Source organism: Caloenas nicobarica, chromosome Z, assembly GCF_036013445.1.
Source record: "Caloenas nicobarica isolate bCalNic1 chromosome Z, bCalNic1.hap1, whole genome shotgun sequence".
In the NCBI taxonomy this organism is placed as follows: Eukaryota; Metazoa; Chordata; class Aves; order Columbiformes; family Columbidae; genus Caloenas; species Caloenas nicobarica.
This window is the reverse complement of record NC_088284.1, coordinates 44068700-44083256: the sequence shown is the minus strand read 5'-3', so window position 1 is coordinate 44083256 and position 14557 is coordinate 44068700. Positions and strand designations below refer to the sequence as shown.

At 41.1% G+C, this 14557-nt stretch overlaps 1 protein-coding gene across 2 annotated transcripts in view; it reads right to left on the bottom strand.

The window, feature by feature from the left end:
- The window catches only part of HOOK3 (hook microtubule tethering protein 3), a 91935-nt gene that overhangs the window by 19444 nt on the left and 57934 nt on the right, over positions 1–14557 (bottom strand). For both annotated transcript variants that reach the window (XM_065657922.1, XM_065657923.1), the window contains 4 exons: positions 14365–14452; positions 13706–13775; positions 8311–8451; positions 5264–5351 (listed from right to left, as the gene is read on the bottom strand). In XM_065657922.1, coding sequence (XP_065513994.1) covers positions 5264–5351; positions 8311–8451; positions 13706–13775; positions 14365–14452 — 387 coding nt within the window. The remainder of the gene's footprint in view (positions 1–5263; positions 5352–8310; positions 8452–13705; positions 13776–14364; positions 14453–14557) is intronic.

Genomic DNA, 14557 nt, shown 5'->3' with positions numbered 1-14557 from the left:
CTTTATAACTTTACAAATATTTTCCCAGGAACTAGATCAATAAAAGCAAGATCCATAAACAACAAAATTGTATGGCACTTGTTTTAATTTCTTCAGTACTTTTGTAATGAAACTTAATAAATTAACCTGAAATTGTACAGTGCAGCAAAATTTAATTGAAGAGCTGTCTTACTGATATTGCAATGCCATTTGCATGAAGACATGTAGCAAATTAGTTGAAGTAAATTCCTGTCCCCACAGAAACCAGAGGGAGTAGAGTGTTTCTGACTGGAGTATAGCAGAAATTTTACCCTTTTTCTGTTTCTCATCTGTATTGATTCAGACAATTAAAAATTATCATACAACTTACAGAGTTCCACTTTCTGGTTAAATCACATTTAGGCAAGCTCTTTGAATAAAAGCTTCAAAGCAAATTTTATTTTATTTTTAAACTCACTTCATACACAAGGACTGTCTTTCAAAAAAAATAAACCAAATAAATGTCTCTAAACCGAAAGTAGTGTTAAGTAAATAGAAAGCCATACTCACAATAGCCTTGAGCAGAAGCCCATGCCAAGAAACAGAGATGACATTAGTATAAAGCAAAACAGCAGCCAACAGAAGAAACTATTTAGAAAGTCATGAACAGAAAAAGTTAAAGCTATGCATTTTTTCACGCAGGTGCATTTTTCTCCTCTGTTCTCATCAGTTTAATCCTGTAACATTTTCTCAAACATATGACTAAAACCAGAAGTATAAAAATAGTGACAAAGCACATTGGTAAATCATTGTATTTAAACCAGGATTTCAAAAGAGAGCAACTGCTGTTTTGGAAAGTCATTTTAATACAAAAACCATACAAGTAACAAAACAGGAGAAAATATGCAGTCTATTGGGCTACAAACAAAATTAAGAGATGCATATGTATTTGTGGAGTGTTTCTGAATTGTGTTACTGCCACACTGATTGAACACAAGACAAATGTAGAATATTTAAATCAGAAACTGCTTTTTTGGTTTGCATTTATCCAGTACCAATCACTTTGGAGGTCTAGCATGTGGTGCTGGTCCAGGACGCCATCAAAATAGAAGATAAAATCAACAAAATTATTTAATTGCTTTTCCTCCAATTGTCTTTTAAAAAAAGCTCAGACACCTGGGCAACAGCAGCAATTACCATGTGCACATGAGAAGAAGGGTTTGTCTTTGTTGTAGTGTAAAGACTTCAAAATATTGCCTTTGATCACATTCTTGGGTCATGCTTTTTCATTATTTCGAAGTTGCATTTCCTTATCGCACTTCAAGAAATGGGAGAGCATGTAAAAACAAGCCCCTATGACTGCACTGAATTCAGAGTCAGAAATTTGTAGCAGCTAAGGATCTGCAGGTTTTGACCATTTTACTTTTTTTATTTTCCAGTCCTCTAAACAGCTGCAGCAACACAAGCTTTTCTGTAGCAATGAATGTTTATATGCATCTTTCTTGGTCAAAAAGCATTTGAACTCGCACCATCACTTAAGTCTGATCATTTAGGGGACTATTGGTTGGTTTGGACAAGAAAGGGAAAAGTTGTCAGCAGTGCCTGTTTTCCTAAGGTAAGAAAATACAAATTGAATTCGGCTTTTCTTTTGCAACCCTTGTATTGCACTTGCGTTTAGCTTAGACCAGAACTACTTGTCAACATTCCACTGGTATATTTTTATATATGGTATTTGCATAGTACCAGCACTGTCGTGGGAGTAACTGCTTTCCTATCTAGCCAGGACATACGTTCTCACAAGCAAGAAACTAACAATTATAAACAGCACACACAATTAAAATAAGCAGGATTGAGTTTACCCAGAATAATTTACCCAAGACATGAGATTAGAAAAAGGAATAAAAGGTAAAAGGTGCTATTTTAGCCACGCAAAGATCCTGTATATACTTGTAGCAAGGCAGATAAAATCAAATAAATTACTCCCCAAATGGGCAAACATTACTTTTGTGTCAGTCAGCTTCAAAGCCACACATCCATATCCTCTGCTCCTAACAAGTGATTATTATAATTGTTGTTCTCTCATAAGATCAGTCTCTTAAGAAAAAAAGCCAAGAAAAACCACAAACCTTTATCTAATTTTGAGCTAGTTTTAATGTCACTCAGATGTTTTATCTGTTCATAACAGAAGAACATTTCTATAACAAAACTGTAAAAATCAGCAAATGCGCACTTGCTATTTTGCATTTTCTTCACACTGCTAACAAGGTCCTGTTACAGAACACCAGAGAAAAACACTTATTATGGTGTGGTTTTACAAAAGATGTATCCTCCCAAATATTTAATTGCTATCTTTCTTTTACATAAAAACCCTACAGAAATAAAGTCTCTTTGCTGGAAATTTCTTTCATGCTTAAACCGGCCAAATGAACAGGTGAGATGAGACTGATGAGACTGGTAACACTGTGGGAAAATGACAGAAGCTATGAACAGCACTTTGAGGGATGGTCAGATTTCACAGAAGCTAAAACTAATCATAGAACCATAGAATGGTTTGGGTTGGAAGAGACCTTTGAAGGTCATCTAGTCCAACCGCCCTGCAATGAGCAGGGACATCTTCACCTTGATGAGGTTGCTCAGAGCCCCATCCAACCTGACGCTGAATGTTTCTAAGGATAGGGCATCTACCACCCCTCTGGGCAACCTATTCGAGTGTTTCACCAAATGAGCGAAGTGGCTGAACTTCACAGGCAACTGTTTGGTAAACAGGTAACAGAGGGGGGATCTTTTAGGGAGGTACCAAGTCATGAGGACTTAGTAATTGTATCAATAACAGCATATAAGGACAATATTGCATATGTAACAGTATGAGAGACACCAAATCTGGTATGGATTTAGCAAGGCTAGGTCCAGTGGAGCAGAAGTAACTAAAGGCAGGTTGTTTATATAGGAAGGGATTATGGCAGAGAAAGGGAGAAGTATAGCAAAAAAGAGTGATAACAAGACATGCAAATGATATAGTTGAAGCTGTTCAGGGTAGCTGTTGAGCCACCCTACATATGACCACTGCAGTCTGGAGGACAAAAAAATCAAACCTGCTACTCTGACCACACTCAGCACGTCTGAGTTGATTCTGTAGTCTGGAAGACTGGGCTAAGGAGGCCTTTCCCTGGCTAGCAAGGCAACAGCCAGGATGGACTAATCGTGCATCCCAACAGGATGTGTCACTGCCTAATACAGGCCTAATGGCACCAATATCTTCCCAACATCCACTTTCCACTGCACTTCAATACAAAATCAAAACTTCTTCCTCATGTGGATCTTGCAAGCAGCATCTATCATTGCAATGCTACTTGCCTGGGTTAGGACAGTGCTTTTACTACTTTTGCGTAAGCCTAAAAATTACTTCAACTTTGAAAAAAAACCCCCAACTAAATAAATACATAAATATGTAACAAAACAAACCCCAAGCCCTTATCATACATTTCTAAACTGAATGCAAACAGGATCTTCCGTTTTCTAGGTTGAGGATATTTATAGTATAAATACACAAAAACATGGATTTCAGTGCATTGTTGCAGAAAAGTAGTGAAAAACAGAGGAAGCATGGTGAAAATGATGCACCAATTAACTCCACATCATGTCTTTCCTTATCCTTTTTCTCATTCTTCTGAAAAATCACTGTTTATGTAAGGATATCTTAAAATAACTCAGGTGGTCCAAGCACAACTACCATCTACTTGTGTAGCTGGCTTTAACTTCAAGGTTTTCTCTGCTTTGTGTGGAACATTGGATGAGGTGTCCTTATCTTTTGAGGTTTTTGCAGCTGCAAGACTTCTCTGAGTCTACACTCTCTCTTTTGCTTCTTTAAGAGTAAATGAAATCCTGTACACCAAACTCAGCAAAACAGGCCACAGGATTAGTGCCTGTAGATCACCACTGGCAAGGTCAGACAAACACAGAAGCCAGGAATGCAGCAACTGCATCATGAACTTGCAGGCTCTGCATTGACAAGGGCTGCCTGGTACACACACCAGGCTGTACCATCGTGTTGTGATGCTGGTGTTTTGCTGTTAACAGAATCACATCAGATGATACCTACACAGGCTGCAACCAGTCCTGTAACTGAGCTGCAGACATATCCTAAATTACTGTCCAAACAAGAGCCTCAAAAAGAGACACAATTAAAATTGCAGTAAATAAAGCTGAATTCAATTAGACAGGGATCATTTACAATACTCAATACCTGAGAATAAATTTGCCATATTCTTGTTCACCCTGAAAAATCTGATTTTGGCCAATAACCAAGACAACAAGGAATATCTCACAATCACATACTAGTATGAACCTATTTTACGATGCATTTTAAGTTACTTAGGAAAATAATCTTATTTAAACAAAACAGGTGTCCTACTTTATCATACAGTTTGCTCTGAAAATTAAAAGGATAAGCTAAATAAAACACACTCTTAAATGAAAATAAGCAGCTAGTAAAAACAATCACTGTTTTATATATAGTTAGTTAAAACAAACCCACAAAAATAGAAAGCAACACATTACAACTTGTTGCCAATTAGCAACACAATACACTGAGATTGTGAGCATACACTGTGCGTGTACCAGTCCTAAAACAAAAATCACTGTTTTCAGGAAAGTTCTAGACCTTCTTGTTGTGGCAAACACAATTTTTGAGTGGAAGACTGAAAGTTCTTTTCAAGACTAACCCTGCCAAAATATGTATTTTTACATTAAAATTAAGGTAACTCTGTATACAGAAACAGAAAATGCTGCATTACATTGAGGGTCTAATTATTTGACTTTTTATTTTTTTTTTTAGTTTTGGCCTGCCTGGCTTCTTGCATTACAAGATACATTTACATCCACAATTACAGAGCTTCCACTGTAAGGACAGGGCTTAACTTGCATTAACAAAACTAAACAAAAAGTAATTTCAGATACTTTATTAAGACACAGAGAATTAACAATTCCTTAATTTCCTGGTGAACTCTCTGTTCTAATTGAATAATTTTAATGCTAACTTTACTATTGGAACAGACATAATATATCAAATAAAATGTATTTGACACCTTTTCTACATAGGATGGTTTTACATTCTAGACAAATGTCTTACTATGTCTTACATCCTGTTTAGAGGAGCACAATTTAGTGATAAGACCATACGAGCAAATATGGAAAACTATCAGAAATCTCCATTTGTATCCTTCTTTTACATACTGTTTTACAAAAAGTTGAAAGTTTTGAAAATGGTAAGTACTTGAATGTAAGTTTGATGTACATTTCTACTTACATCTTCAGCTTTCGAATCTTGATCCTGCAAAGATTTTTGTAGTTCTTCAACCTGGGACTGCACTTCTAGAAGTCTCTGATTTACCAATCTAGGAAAGAGATTTTTTTTTTCAAGAAAAAAACCAAACAGCTGAAAGAGGAACCTTAAGATTTTTTAGTGTCCAGTGTTTTCAGGTGATCTACATAAGATGTATTTTATTCGCAGGAAATTTACAACAGTAGTTATAGCACACAGCAGCTCCAAAGATTAAAGCCTGTAGTCATCCAGAATATTCTGATACTCTTTAAAGACAACATAACTGCGTGTGTTAAGAAATTATTTCTATATACACAAAACAAGAGTCTCTAACAGTCAGCTTTACTGCGTGAGAGCTACTAGCTCACTACTTTTACAGAGTCACAGAATCCTATAAACTTGTAGGTTGGAAGGGATCTCCAGAGGTTGTCTAAATCCAATCTCCTCCTTAAAGTAGGTGCAATTATAGCAGATTGCTGGGAACCACGTCCAGACGAGGTTTGGACACTCTTACTGGTGGAGGTTCTGAGAAGCTCTTTGGGCCTCTCTTCCGAGAGCTCAGAAATGTCTTCTGGGAATGTTTCTTTCCTTGAATTTAGTCAGATACTGTGTCTGCTAACTCTTGTCCTTCCATTGTCAATATCTGAGAAGAGTCCAGCTTTGTATTCCTGACACCTTCCCATCAGGTAGATGTAGCTCACAGTATTATCTCCTCTATGCCACCTTTTCTTTGACCTGAACAGATGCAGTTCTCAGTCTCACATATCATATGCTCCAGTGTCCCTTACCTTAGCAGTATTCTGCTGCACTCCTATACATCCATGCCTTTCTCATACTGGGGAATCCAAAATTGTATGCTATGTGTGATCTCCTAAGTACTGATGAGAGGAGAATGATCATTTTCCCAGACTGACTGCCTGCACCCTAGTGAGGACAGTCCAGGTCACAGCCAGCTGCAAGGTCCCCAGCTGACACATCCCTCCTTTGCTGTTCACTGGGACCCCATAGCTTTTGCAGCAGAGCTTCTCCTTGGCCTACTGGTCCAGACAGCATTGCCAGGCTCCTCCCAGGCAGGGACAAGGCGCCCATCAGCTCATTTCTCTGGACTGCTGAGCCTCTCTGAAAAACAGCTCTCCCTTTCAGCATATCAATCACTTCTCCCATCCTCAAACTTGCTGAGAGTGTAGTTGCTCCCAGCAGTCATTAAGAAAGGTGATGAACAGCATTGGTCCTGTTATTGATGCCTGAGGAACTGTTTGCCAGTTGGATTTTATACCACTGATGATAACACTTTAGGCCCAGCTGTCCAACCAAATGTCCACTTATCCAGTCTATATCTAACCATTCTGAACATAAGGATACTGTGGAAGACTATGCCAGGACTTAGCTAAAGCTAAGGTAAAAACTGTCCACTGTTTCACCCTTCTTGACATAGGCAGTCATCTCATTGTAGAAGACAAATGCATCAATTAGGTAAGATTTGTCCTGAATAAATCCATGTTGGCCTTCCCAATTACTTTCTTGTCCCTCATGTGGCTGCAAACAGATTCTCGATGGAACTTGCTTTGTGAAATTCCCAGAAAATGAGCTGTGGCTGACCACTCTCTGTAGTCTTGCCCTTCTTTAAGGTGAGCGCAGTATTTACCTTTTCCCAGGCTTCCAGAGCCTTACCCACTCAAAGGGGAAGATCACAGAAGATTAGAGAGGAGATTCAAAGCTTCGATAGAGGGCAGCCTCACAACAATATCAGCTAGCTACCTCAGCATGCTTAGATGCATGATGTCTGGTCTCATGGACATCTGTATGCCAATTGGCTTAATCTAGCAGGGTCAGCTAGAGCAGGTTGCCCAGGAACATATCCTGTTGGGTTTTAAGTACATCTAAGAATGGAGACAACCTCTCTCGGCAATCTACTCCAGCGTTCAGCAACCCTCTCAGTTAAAAAAAAAAAAAAAAAAAAAAGTTCTTACATTTAGATGAAATTTAATGTGTTTAAATTTCTTCCCACTGCTTCTTGCCCAGTTACTGGGGATGACTGAGAAATGTCTAGCTCCAGTCTAGCGCTGCAGGCTTGGGCAAGAGTGGTTGGAAAGCTGCCTGGCAGAAAAGGATCTGGGGGTGTTGACTGACAGCCAGCTGAATATGAACCAGGTGCGTGGCCAAAAAGGCCAAGAGCGTCCTGGCTTGTATCCGAAATAGTGTGGCCAGCAGGACTAGAGAAGTGATTGTGCCACTGAACTCAGCGCTGATGAGGCCTAACCTTGAATACCATGTTCAGTTTTGGGCCCTTCATCGTAAGACAGACATTGAGGTGCTGGAGAGAGTGCAGAGGAGCCCAACGAAGCTGGTGATGGGCCTGGAGTACAAGTCTTATGAAGGACAGTTGAGGGAACTGGGCCTGTTTAGCCTGGAGAAAAGGAGGCTGGGGGGAGATCTTATCACTCTCTACAACTGCCTGAAAGGAGGTTGTAGCATGGAAGGTGTTGGTCTCTTCTCCCAAGTAGCAAGTGATAGGACAAGAGGAAATGGCCTCAAGTTGCGCCAGGGGAAGTTTAGATTGGATATTAGGAAAAAATTCTCCATGGAAAGGGCTGTCAGGTATTGGAACAGGCTTCCCAGGGAGGCAGTAGAGTCACCATCCCTGGAGGTGTTTAAAAGGCATTCAGACAAGGTTCTTAGGGACATGGTTTAGTGCTAGAGTTAGATTATGATCGGACAAGATGATCCTAAGAGTCTCTTCCAACTGACATGATTCTATGATCTCCTTTAGACTCTCCCATCAGATATATATAAACATTGATAAGACCCACTCTGAGCCTTCTTTTCCAGGCTACATAGTTTCTATCCCTCAGACTCAGCTTATATCAAAGATGCTGCAGTCCTGTAATCACATCTTTATAGCCTTTTACTGGACTGACTCCATTAATTCCATGTCTGTCTTGTACCGGGGAGGCCAGTATTGGACACAGTACAGTCAAAAGTATATGGCATTGTTAGAGAATTCAATGGAAACAGAGGACAAAAATTCTTACCTGTTTTCTGTCTCCAATTCATTTTTCCGTAAGTTCGCATCATCAAGAAGGCTCTGCAACAAAGCGATCTTCTCATTGTCAGAACCTTCTTGGTTCAACTTTAACATCTTGTTCTCATGCTGAAGGCGAATGAGTTTCTCCCTAAACACAGAAAATACCATGTTGTAGAAAAAGGTATGCTTATCTCTATAAAGAAGAAAACAGTTCACCACAAGAGGTGTAAATGTAATGTAAAGATATCTTTACCTATTGAGGGAGATGCAGCTGAAACAACAATTATGTCTTCAAACCCCCATATACAAATGTGATTAAAGGAGTTGTAATTGTAGAAAGCACAACACAAAGGAAACTACCTGAGTGCCCCTATTAGATCTCAGAATACAGCTGGATGGATTTATAGGTAGAATGTGGAGACTGCAAAGTTTGGTGCCAAGTGTTAAGGGAGATTGTAATCTCAGCTATCACTGAACTAATGCATGAAACTGGGCACTTCTACCCTGTTGGCCTGTTTTCATAGAATTATAGAATCATTTAGGTTGGAAAATACCCTTAAGATCATTGAGTCCAACAATTAACATGATACTTCCAAGTCCACCAAGGACAGTGACTCAACCACTTCACTGGGAAGCCTGTTTCAATGCCCGACAACCCTTTCAGTGAAGAAATTTTTCCTGATATCCAATCTAAACTTCCCCTGGCACAACGTGAGGCCATTTCCTGTTGTCCTGTCACTCTTAGCAAAAGAAACTGACACCCATTTCAGTACGACTTCCTTTCAGGCAGTTGTAGACAGCAATAAGGTCTCCCTTCAGCCTCCTTTTCTCCAGGCTAAACAGCCCCAGTTCTGTCAGTCGCTCCTCATCAGACTTGTGCTCTAGACCCTTCACCAGCTTCATTGCTCTTCTCTGGATATGCTCCAGCACCTCAATGTATTTCTTCTAGGGAGGGGCCAAAACTGAACACAGGATTCAAGGTGGGGCCTCACCAGTGCCAACTACAGGAGGACCATCACTTCCCTAGTCCTGCTGATCGCACTATTTCTGATACAAGCCAGGATGCTCTTGGCCTTTTTGGCCACGTGGGTATACTGCTGGCTCACATTCAGCCAGCTGTCAGTCAACACCCCCAGATCCTTTTCAGCTAGGCAGTTTTCCAGCCACTCTTCTCCAAGCCTGTAGTGTGCCCAAGTGCAGGACCTGGCACTTGGCCTTGCTGAACCTCATACAATCAGCCACAGCCCAGCGATCCAGCCTGTCCAAATCCTTCTGTAGAACTTTCCTACCCTTGAGCAGATCAACACTCCCACCTAACTTGGTGTCATCTGCAAACTTACTGAGAGTGCACTCAATCCCCTCCTCCAGATCACTGGTGAGCATGTTACGCAGAACTGGCTCCAATACTGAGCCCTGGGGAACACCACTTGTGAACAGCTGCCAAGTGGATCTGACTCAGTTCACCACAACTCTTTGGGCCTGGCCAGCCAGCCAGTTCTTTACCCAGCAAAGAGTACACCTGTCCAAGCCATAGACAGCCAGTTTCTCCAGGAGAATGCTGTGGAAAACATTGTTAAAGGCTTTACTAAACTCTAGGTACACAACATCCACGGCCTTCCTTCATCCACCTTGTCATAGAAGGAGATCAGGTTGGTCAAGCAGGACCTGCCTTTCCTACACCCATGCTGACTGGGCCTGATCTCATGGTTATCCTGTGCAAGCCACATGATGGCACTCAGGATGATCTGCTTCATAACCTTCCTCAAACCTGAGATCAGCCTGACAGTCCTGTATTTCCCTGGATCCTCCTTCTGGCCCTTCTTGTAGATGTGTGTCACATTTGCTAACCTCCAGTCAACTGGGACCTGCCCAGTTAGCTAGGACTGCTGATAAACAATGGAAAGCGGCTTGGCAAACACTTCTACCAGCTCCCTCAGAACCCTTGAGTTCCCATCCAGTCCCATAGACTTGTGTATGTCTAAGCGGTATAGCAGGTCACTAACCATTTCCCCTTGGATTATTTGGGCTTCATTCTGCTCCCTCTCCCTGTCTTCTGGCTCAGGGCACTGGGTATCTGGAGCACAACTGGTCTCACTATTAAAGATTGAGGCAAAGAAGGCATCAAGTACCTCAGCCTTTCCCTCATCATAGAATCATAGAATGTCCTCAGTTGCAAGGGACCCACAAGGATCATCGAGTCCAACTCCTGTCCCTACATAGGACAACCCCACAGTTCACACCATGTGTCTGAGGGCATTGTCTAGTCTCTTCTTGAATCATCTTCCTGCCATTCCCTCGGGTTCTGTCATTGGTCACTAAAGAGAAGAGATCAGCGCCTGCCCCTCCTCCTCCCCTTGTGAAGAAGCTGGAGCCGCCATGAGGTCTCCACTCAGTCTCCTCTTCTCCAGGCTGAACAAAACAATTGACTTTATCCACTCGTCATATGGCTTCCTCTCCAAACCCTTCACCAACTTCATAGCCCCTCTTCTGGACACTCTCAGTAACTTTATATCTTTTTTATCCTGTGATGTCCAGAACCACACACAGTGCTCCAGGTGAGGCCGCACCAGTGCAGAGCAGAGTGGGACAATCACCTCCCTGCCCGGCTGGCAATGCTGTGCTTGATGCACCCCAGGACACAGGTGGCCCTCTTGGCTGCCAGGGAACACTGTTGGCTCTTGTTCAACTTGCTGTCAACCAGAACCCCGAGATGTTTCTCATCCTATGTTCCCCCCACACCCAAAAAAGGATGGAGCGTCTCATTAGCCCTCCTTTTGTTGTTAATGTGTTTATAAAAACATTTTTATTGTCTTTTAATACAATAAGAAAATCAATTTTTCTTGGACCTTGGCCACTGTAATTTTTTCCCTGCATAACCTCCTGAGCAGCCTGCCCCTTCTTCCAAAGGCCATAAACTCTCCTTTTTTTCCTGAGTTCCAGCCAAAGCTCTCTGGTTCAGCGAGGTCAGTCTTCATCCCCACCAGCTTGTCTTTTGTCACATACGGATGGCTTACTCCCACACCATTAAGACTTCCTTCTTGAAGAATGTTCAGTCTTCCTTGACTCCTTTGCCCCTCAGGACTGCCTCCCAAGGGACTGCCAACCAGACTCCTAAACAGGTCAAAGTCTGCCCTCTGGAAGTCCAGGGTAGCAGTTCTGCTAACCCCCTGTCCTTACTTCTCCAAGAATCTAAATCACTATCATTTCATGATCACTATGTCCAAGACTGTCTCCAACCATAACATTGCCCACAAGTCCGTCTCTGTTTGCAAACTACAGGTCCAGTGCACTCCCTGGTTGGCTCATGCAGCAGCTGTGTCAGGAATTTGTCTTCCACAGAATCCAGGAAACATCAAGACTCCTCTTCACTGTATTGTATTTTCAGCAGACATTTGTTAGGTTGAAATACTCCATGAGAACACAGGCTAGCAATCGTGAGATTTCTCTCAACTGATTACAGAATAGTTCTTCTGCCTCTTCATCCTGGTTGGGTGGTATATAACAGACTCCCACCATGAGATCTGCCTTGTTGACCATCCCCCTGACTTTACCCAGGAGCACTCAGCCCTTTCATCACCATCATCAAGCTCTAGATAGGCAAAACACTCCCTAACATACAGAGCTACACCACCGCCTCTCCTTCCTTGCTTATCCATTCTGAAGAGGTTCTAGCCATCCATTGCAGCACCTCAGTTGTGTGAGTTATCCCATCATGTTTCTGTGATTGCAACCGTATCATAGTTTTCCATCTGCACAATAGCTTCCAACTCCTCTTGCTTGTTGCCCAATGCTGTGTGCATTGGTTTAGATGCACTTCAGTTGGGCTATTGATCCTGCCAACTCTTCGGGAGAGAATCCATAATTCCTATGTGCTGTTATCAGGTGCTTCTGTGGTTTCCAACACATCAACAACCCTTCCATTTTTGCTGCCATGTGCATCTCCATCGCCACTGAGAAGGCTAAGATGCTGCATCCATTAGTACAGGGACATTTCAAATGTGTTCACTGTGGAGCAGACTGAAGGACCTCGCTACCACACTGTCCCTCAAACACTAGTGTGCTGCCCCCAGGCTTATCTCTAACGAGCCTGGTTTTATCCATTTCCCTCTTCAAATCTAGTTTAAAGCTCTTTCAATGAGCCCTGCTAACTCCTCACATCACTTAACTTGTTGATTTCCTCAGGTGCAACTGACAGTCCACAGACTGAATCTGCCTCACAAAACTCTTGCGCTTGGTCTGTAGGTCATCTCTATGAGATGGAAAGAGGTGCTTGAGCACAGATCAATGCTCTGTCACCATGGAAGGAACAAGAGAGGAGTAACTACTCCTGTGGGTTGGCTGCCTTATACAGTCTTCCCCCTTCATCAGCAGAAGCAGCAGCCCAGACCTCCAGATCAGGAATTTTGAGTCCTACAGCAGCCACTGCTACTGTTAGTGTGTATCAAGTAGGCAGGGAGGCTGAGTTTAGCAGCTTCAAATAGTCTGCATAAACGTATCCTTGCACAAAATCCAGAATTCATCTTCTGGAGACAAAGATGAAGAGTCAGTGAAACCACATGCTATGGTTGGGTATTTATAGCATTTAGGGTACTGTCTTCTGCCATGAAATCATGTCAAAGGTTTACACAGTAACTCCATACTTTACTAGCACTGCCTCAAAACTTTATTCTTCTCCTGTTGTTTCTGAACAAAACTAAAAAGAATTGCTCTTGTAAGCTGCAATAGCACAGCTGGAAGAAAAACAAATCTTTGCTATTATTAGCTTTCTAGAAAGATATTGTTTTACCACCAAACAGTATGTTTTGAGCCCATATTGAGCTTTCCAAGTGTTAAAATATTGTATCACTATTGGTAGAGATAAAAGATCTCCTGAAGAGCTAACATATTTCTGAGATGTGACTGTCTTAAAAACTTTTAGCAGACTGGCAAGGCTAAACACAGCCTAAAACATTGTAAGCTACAGTGACTTTTAGGTCTGCCACTGCTGTTCTTCCTTTTAATAGATTTTAAACATTTGCCATGATACAGAACGGATTTTATAATATATTCTTCCTTTCACAATTTCAGTGATTTCTTCCTTGTACAAGAACATGTTCTTGTTACAAACATTTTTGTCTGTTAGTGCACATGCAAGCTGCAGTTATATCAACTCTCTGCACAAAGAGACACAATGTGAGGGTAAAGGGGTTTTTGTTTTCCCCTTGTTTCTTGGAGCACAATACAAACTCAAATAGGGGTCAACCGAATGTTGTCTTAAGCATAACAGCTCCTGTTGTGCAGAAATCTAAAAGGAGAGAAAAATACCCAAACATTATTTGTAGAAACTTTCCAACACTGAAAACTAACCATTCATCTATGGGTACATTGTAAAGGTTAGTAAAACAAAGCACACATTAGCTTACTTTATTTCAGGAGTAATGATTTCTGCTGCTAAACTGTCTGAAGGCTCTTGTCTTCCCAGAGGCATCAATCCTGAGTTAGCAAAAGTAAAAAATATGGAAAACACACTAGTAACTTTCTTTAAAAGACTAGAGGTAAACATTGTTCTTGAAGTTTCAGTTCTAGAGTTATGCTAGACAATGGAAAAATCACACAAAATCAGGCTACAGCAAGACAGACAAGCACAATTTCACTTGGAGAATAATCATTATTTCTGTCTTTGTCCGTTCTGATGAAGTAATTTTCTGGTGTATTTTCTGCTCATTAGCTTACCTAAGAACTATAAATCTGTGCAACTTTACACATAGAAATAAATTGCAACACATGAAACATCACATATGCATGAGAACACTGAATATCTCTGCAAAGAAAATTATGTAACTACACAGAAATCAGAAATACATCCTAAAAATATCACACTGGGGAGGAGACTAAAATTTCTGATTGACTGAAATAATGTATGAGTTTTCAAATGCTTACAAAGTTAGGAATAGCTGAAGCAGTTTTTCACTGGTGAACTTGGAGGACCTTAAATTTATTCTGTGCTAAACATTCAATATTCGCCAGAGAAATCCTGTAAACTTTAGAGAATATGTATTTAATCTCCTTATTTGTCCTTTACCTGTAGTGGTGAGTTGACCTTCCTGAGCTTGTACACATCTAAGCTCTTCAATAGTTTCTTTTAAAGAATCTCTTTCTGTTCTTAATCTCTAAATAATTGGAAAGAGAATGAATATCAGTCTTGGCACTACAAATCCATCTTTAATTATACACAAGTCACCAAAAGGCACAGCCTCTAAAACTTTAAAAATAAT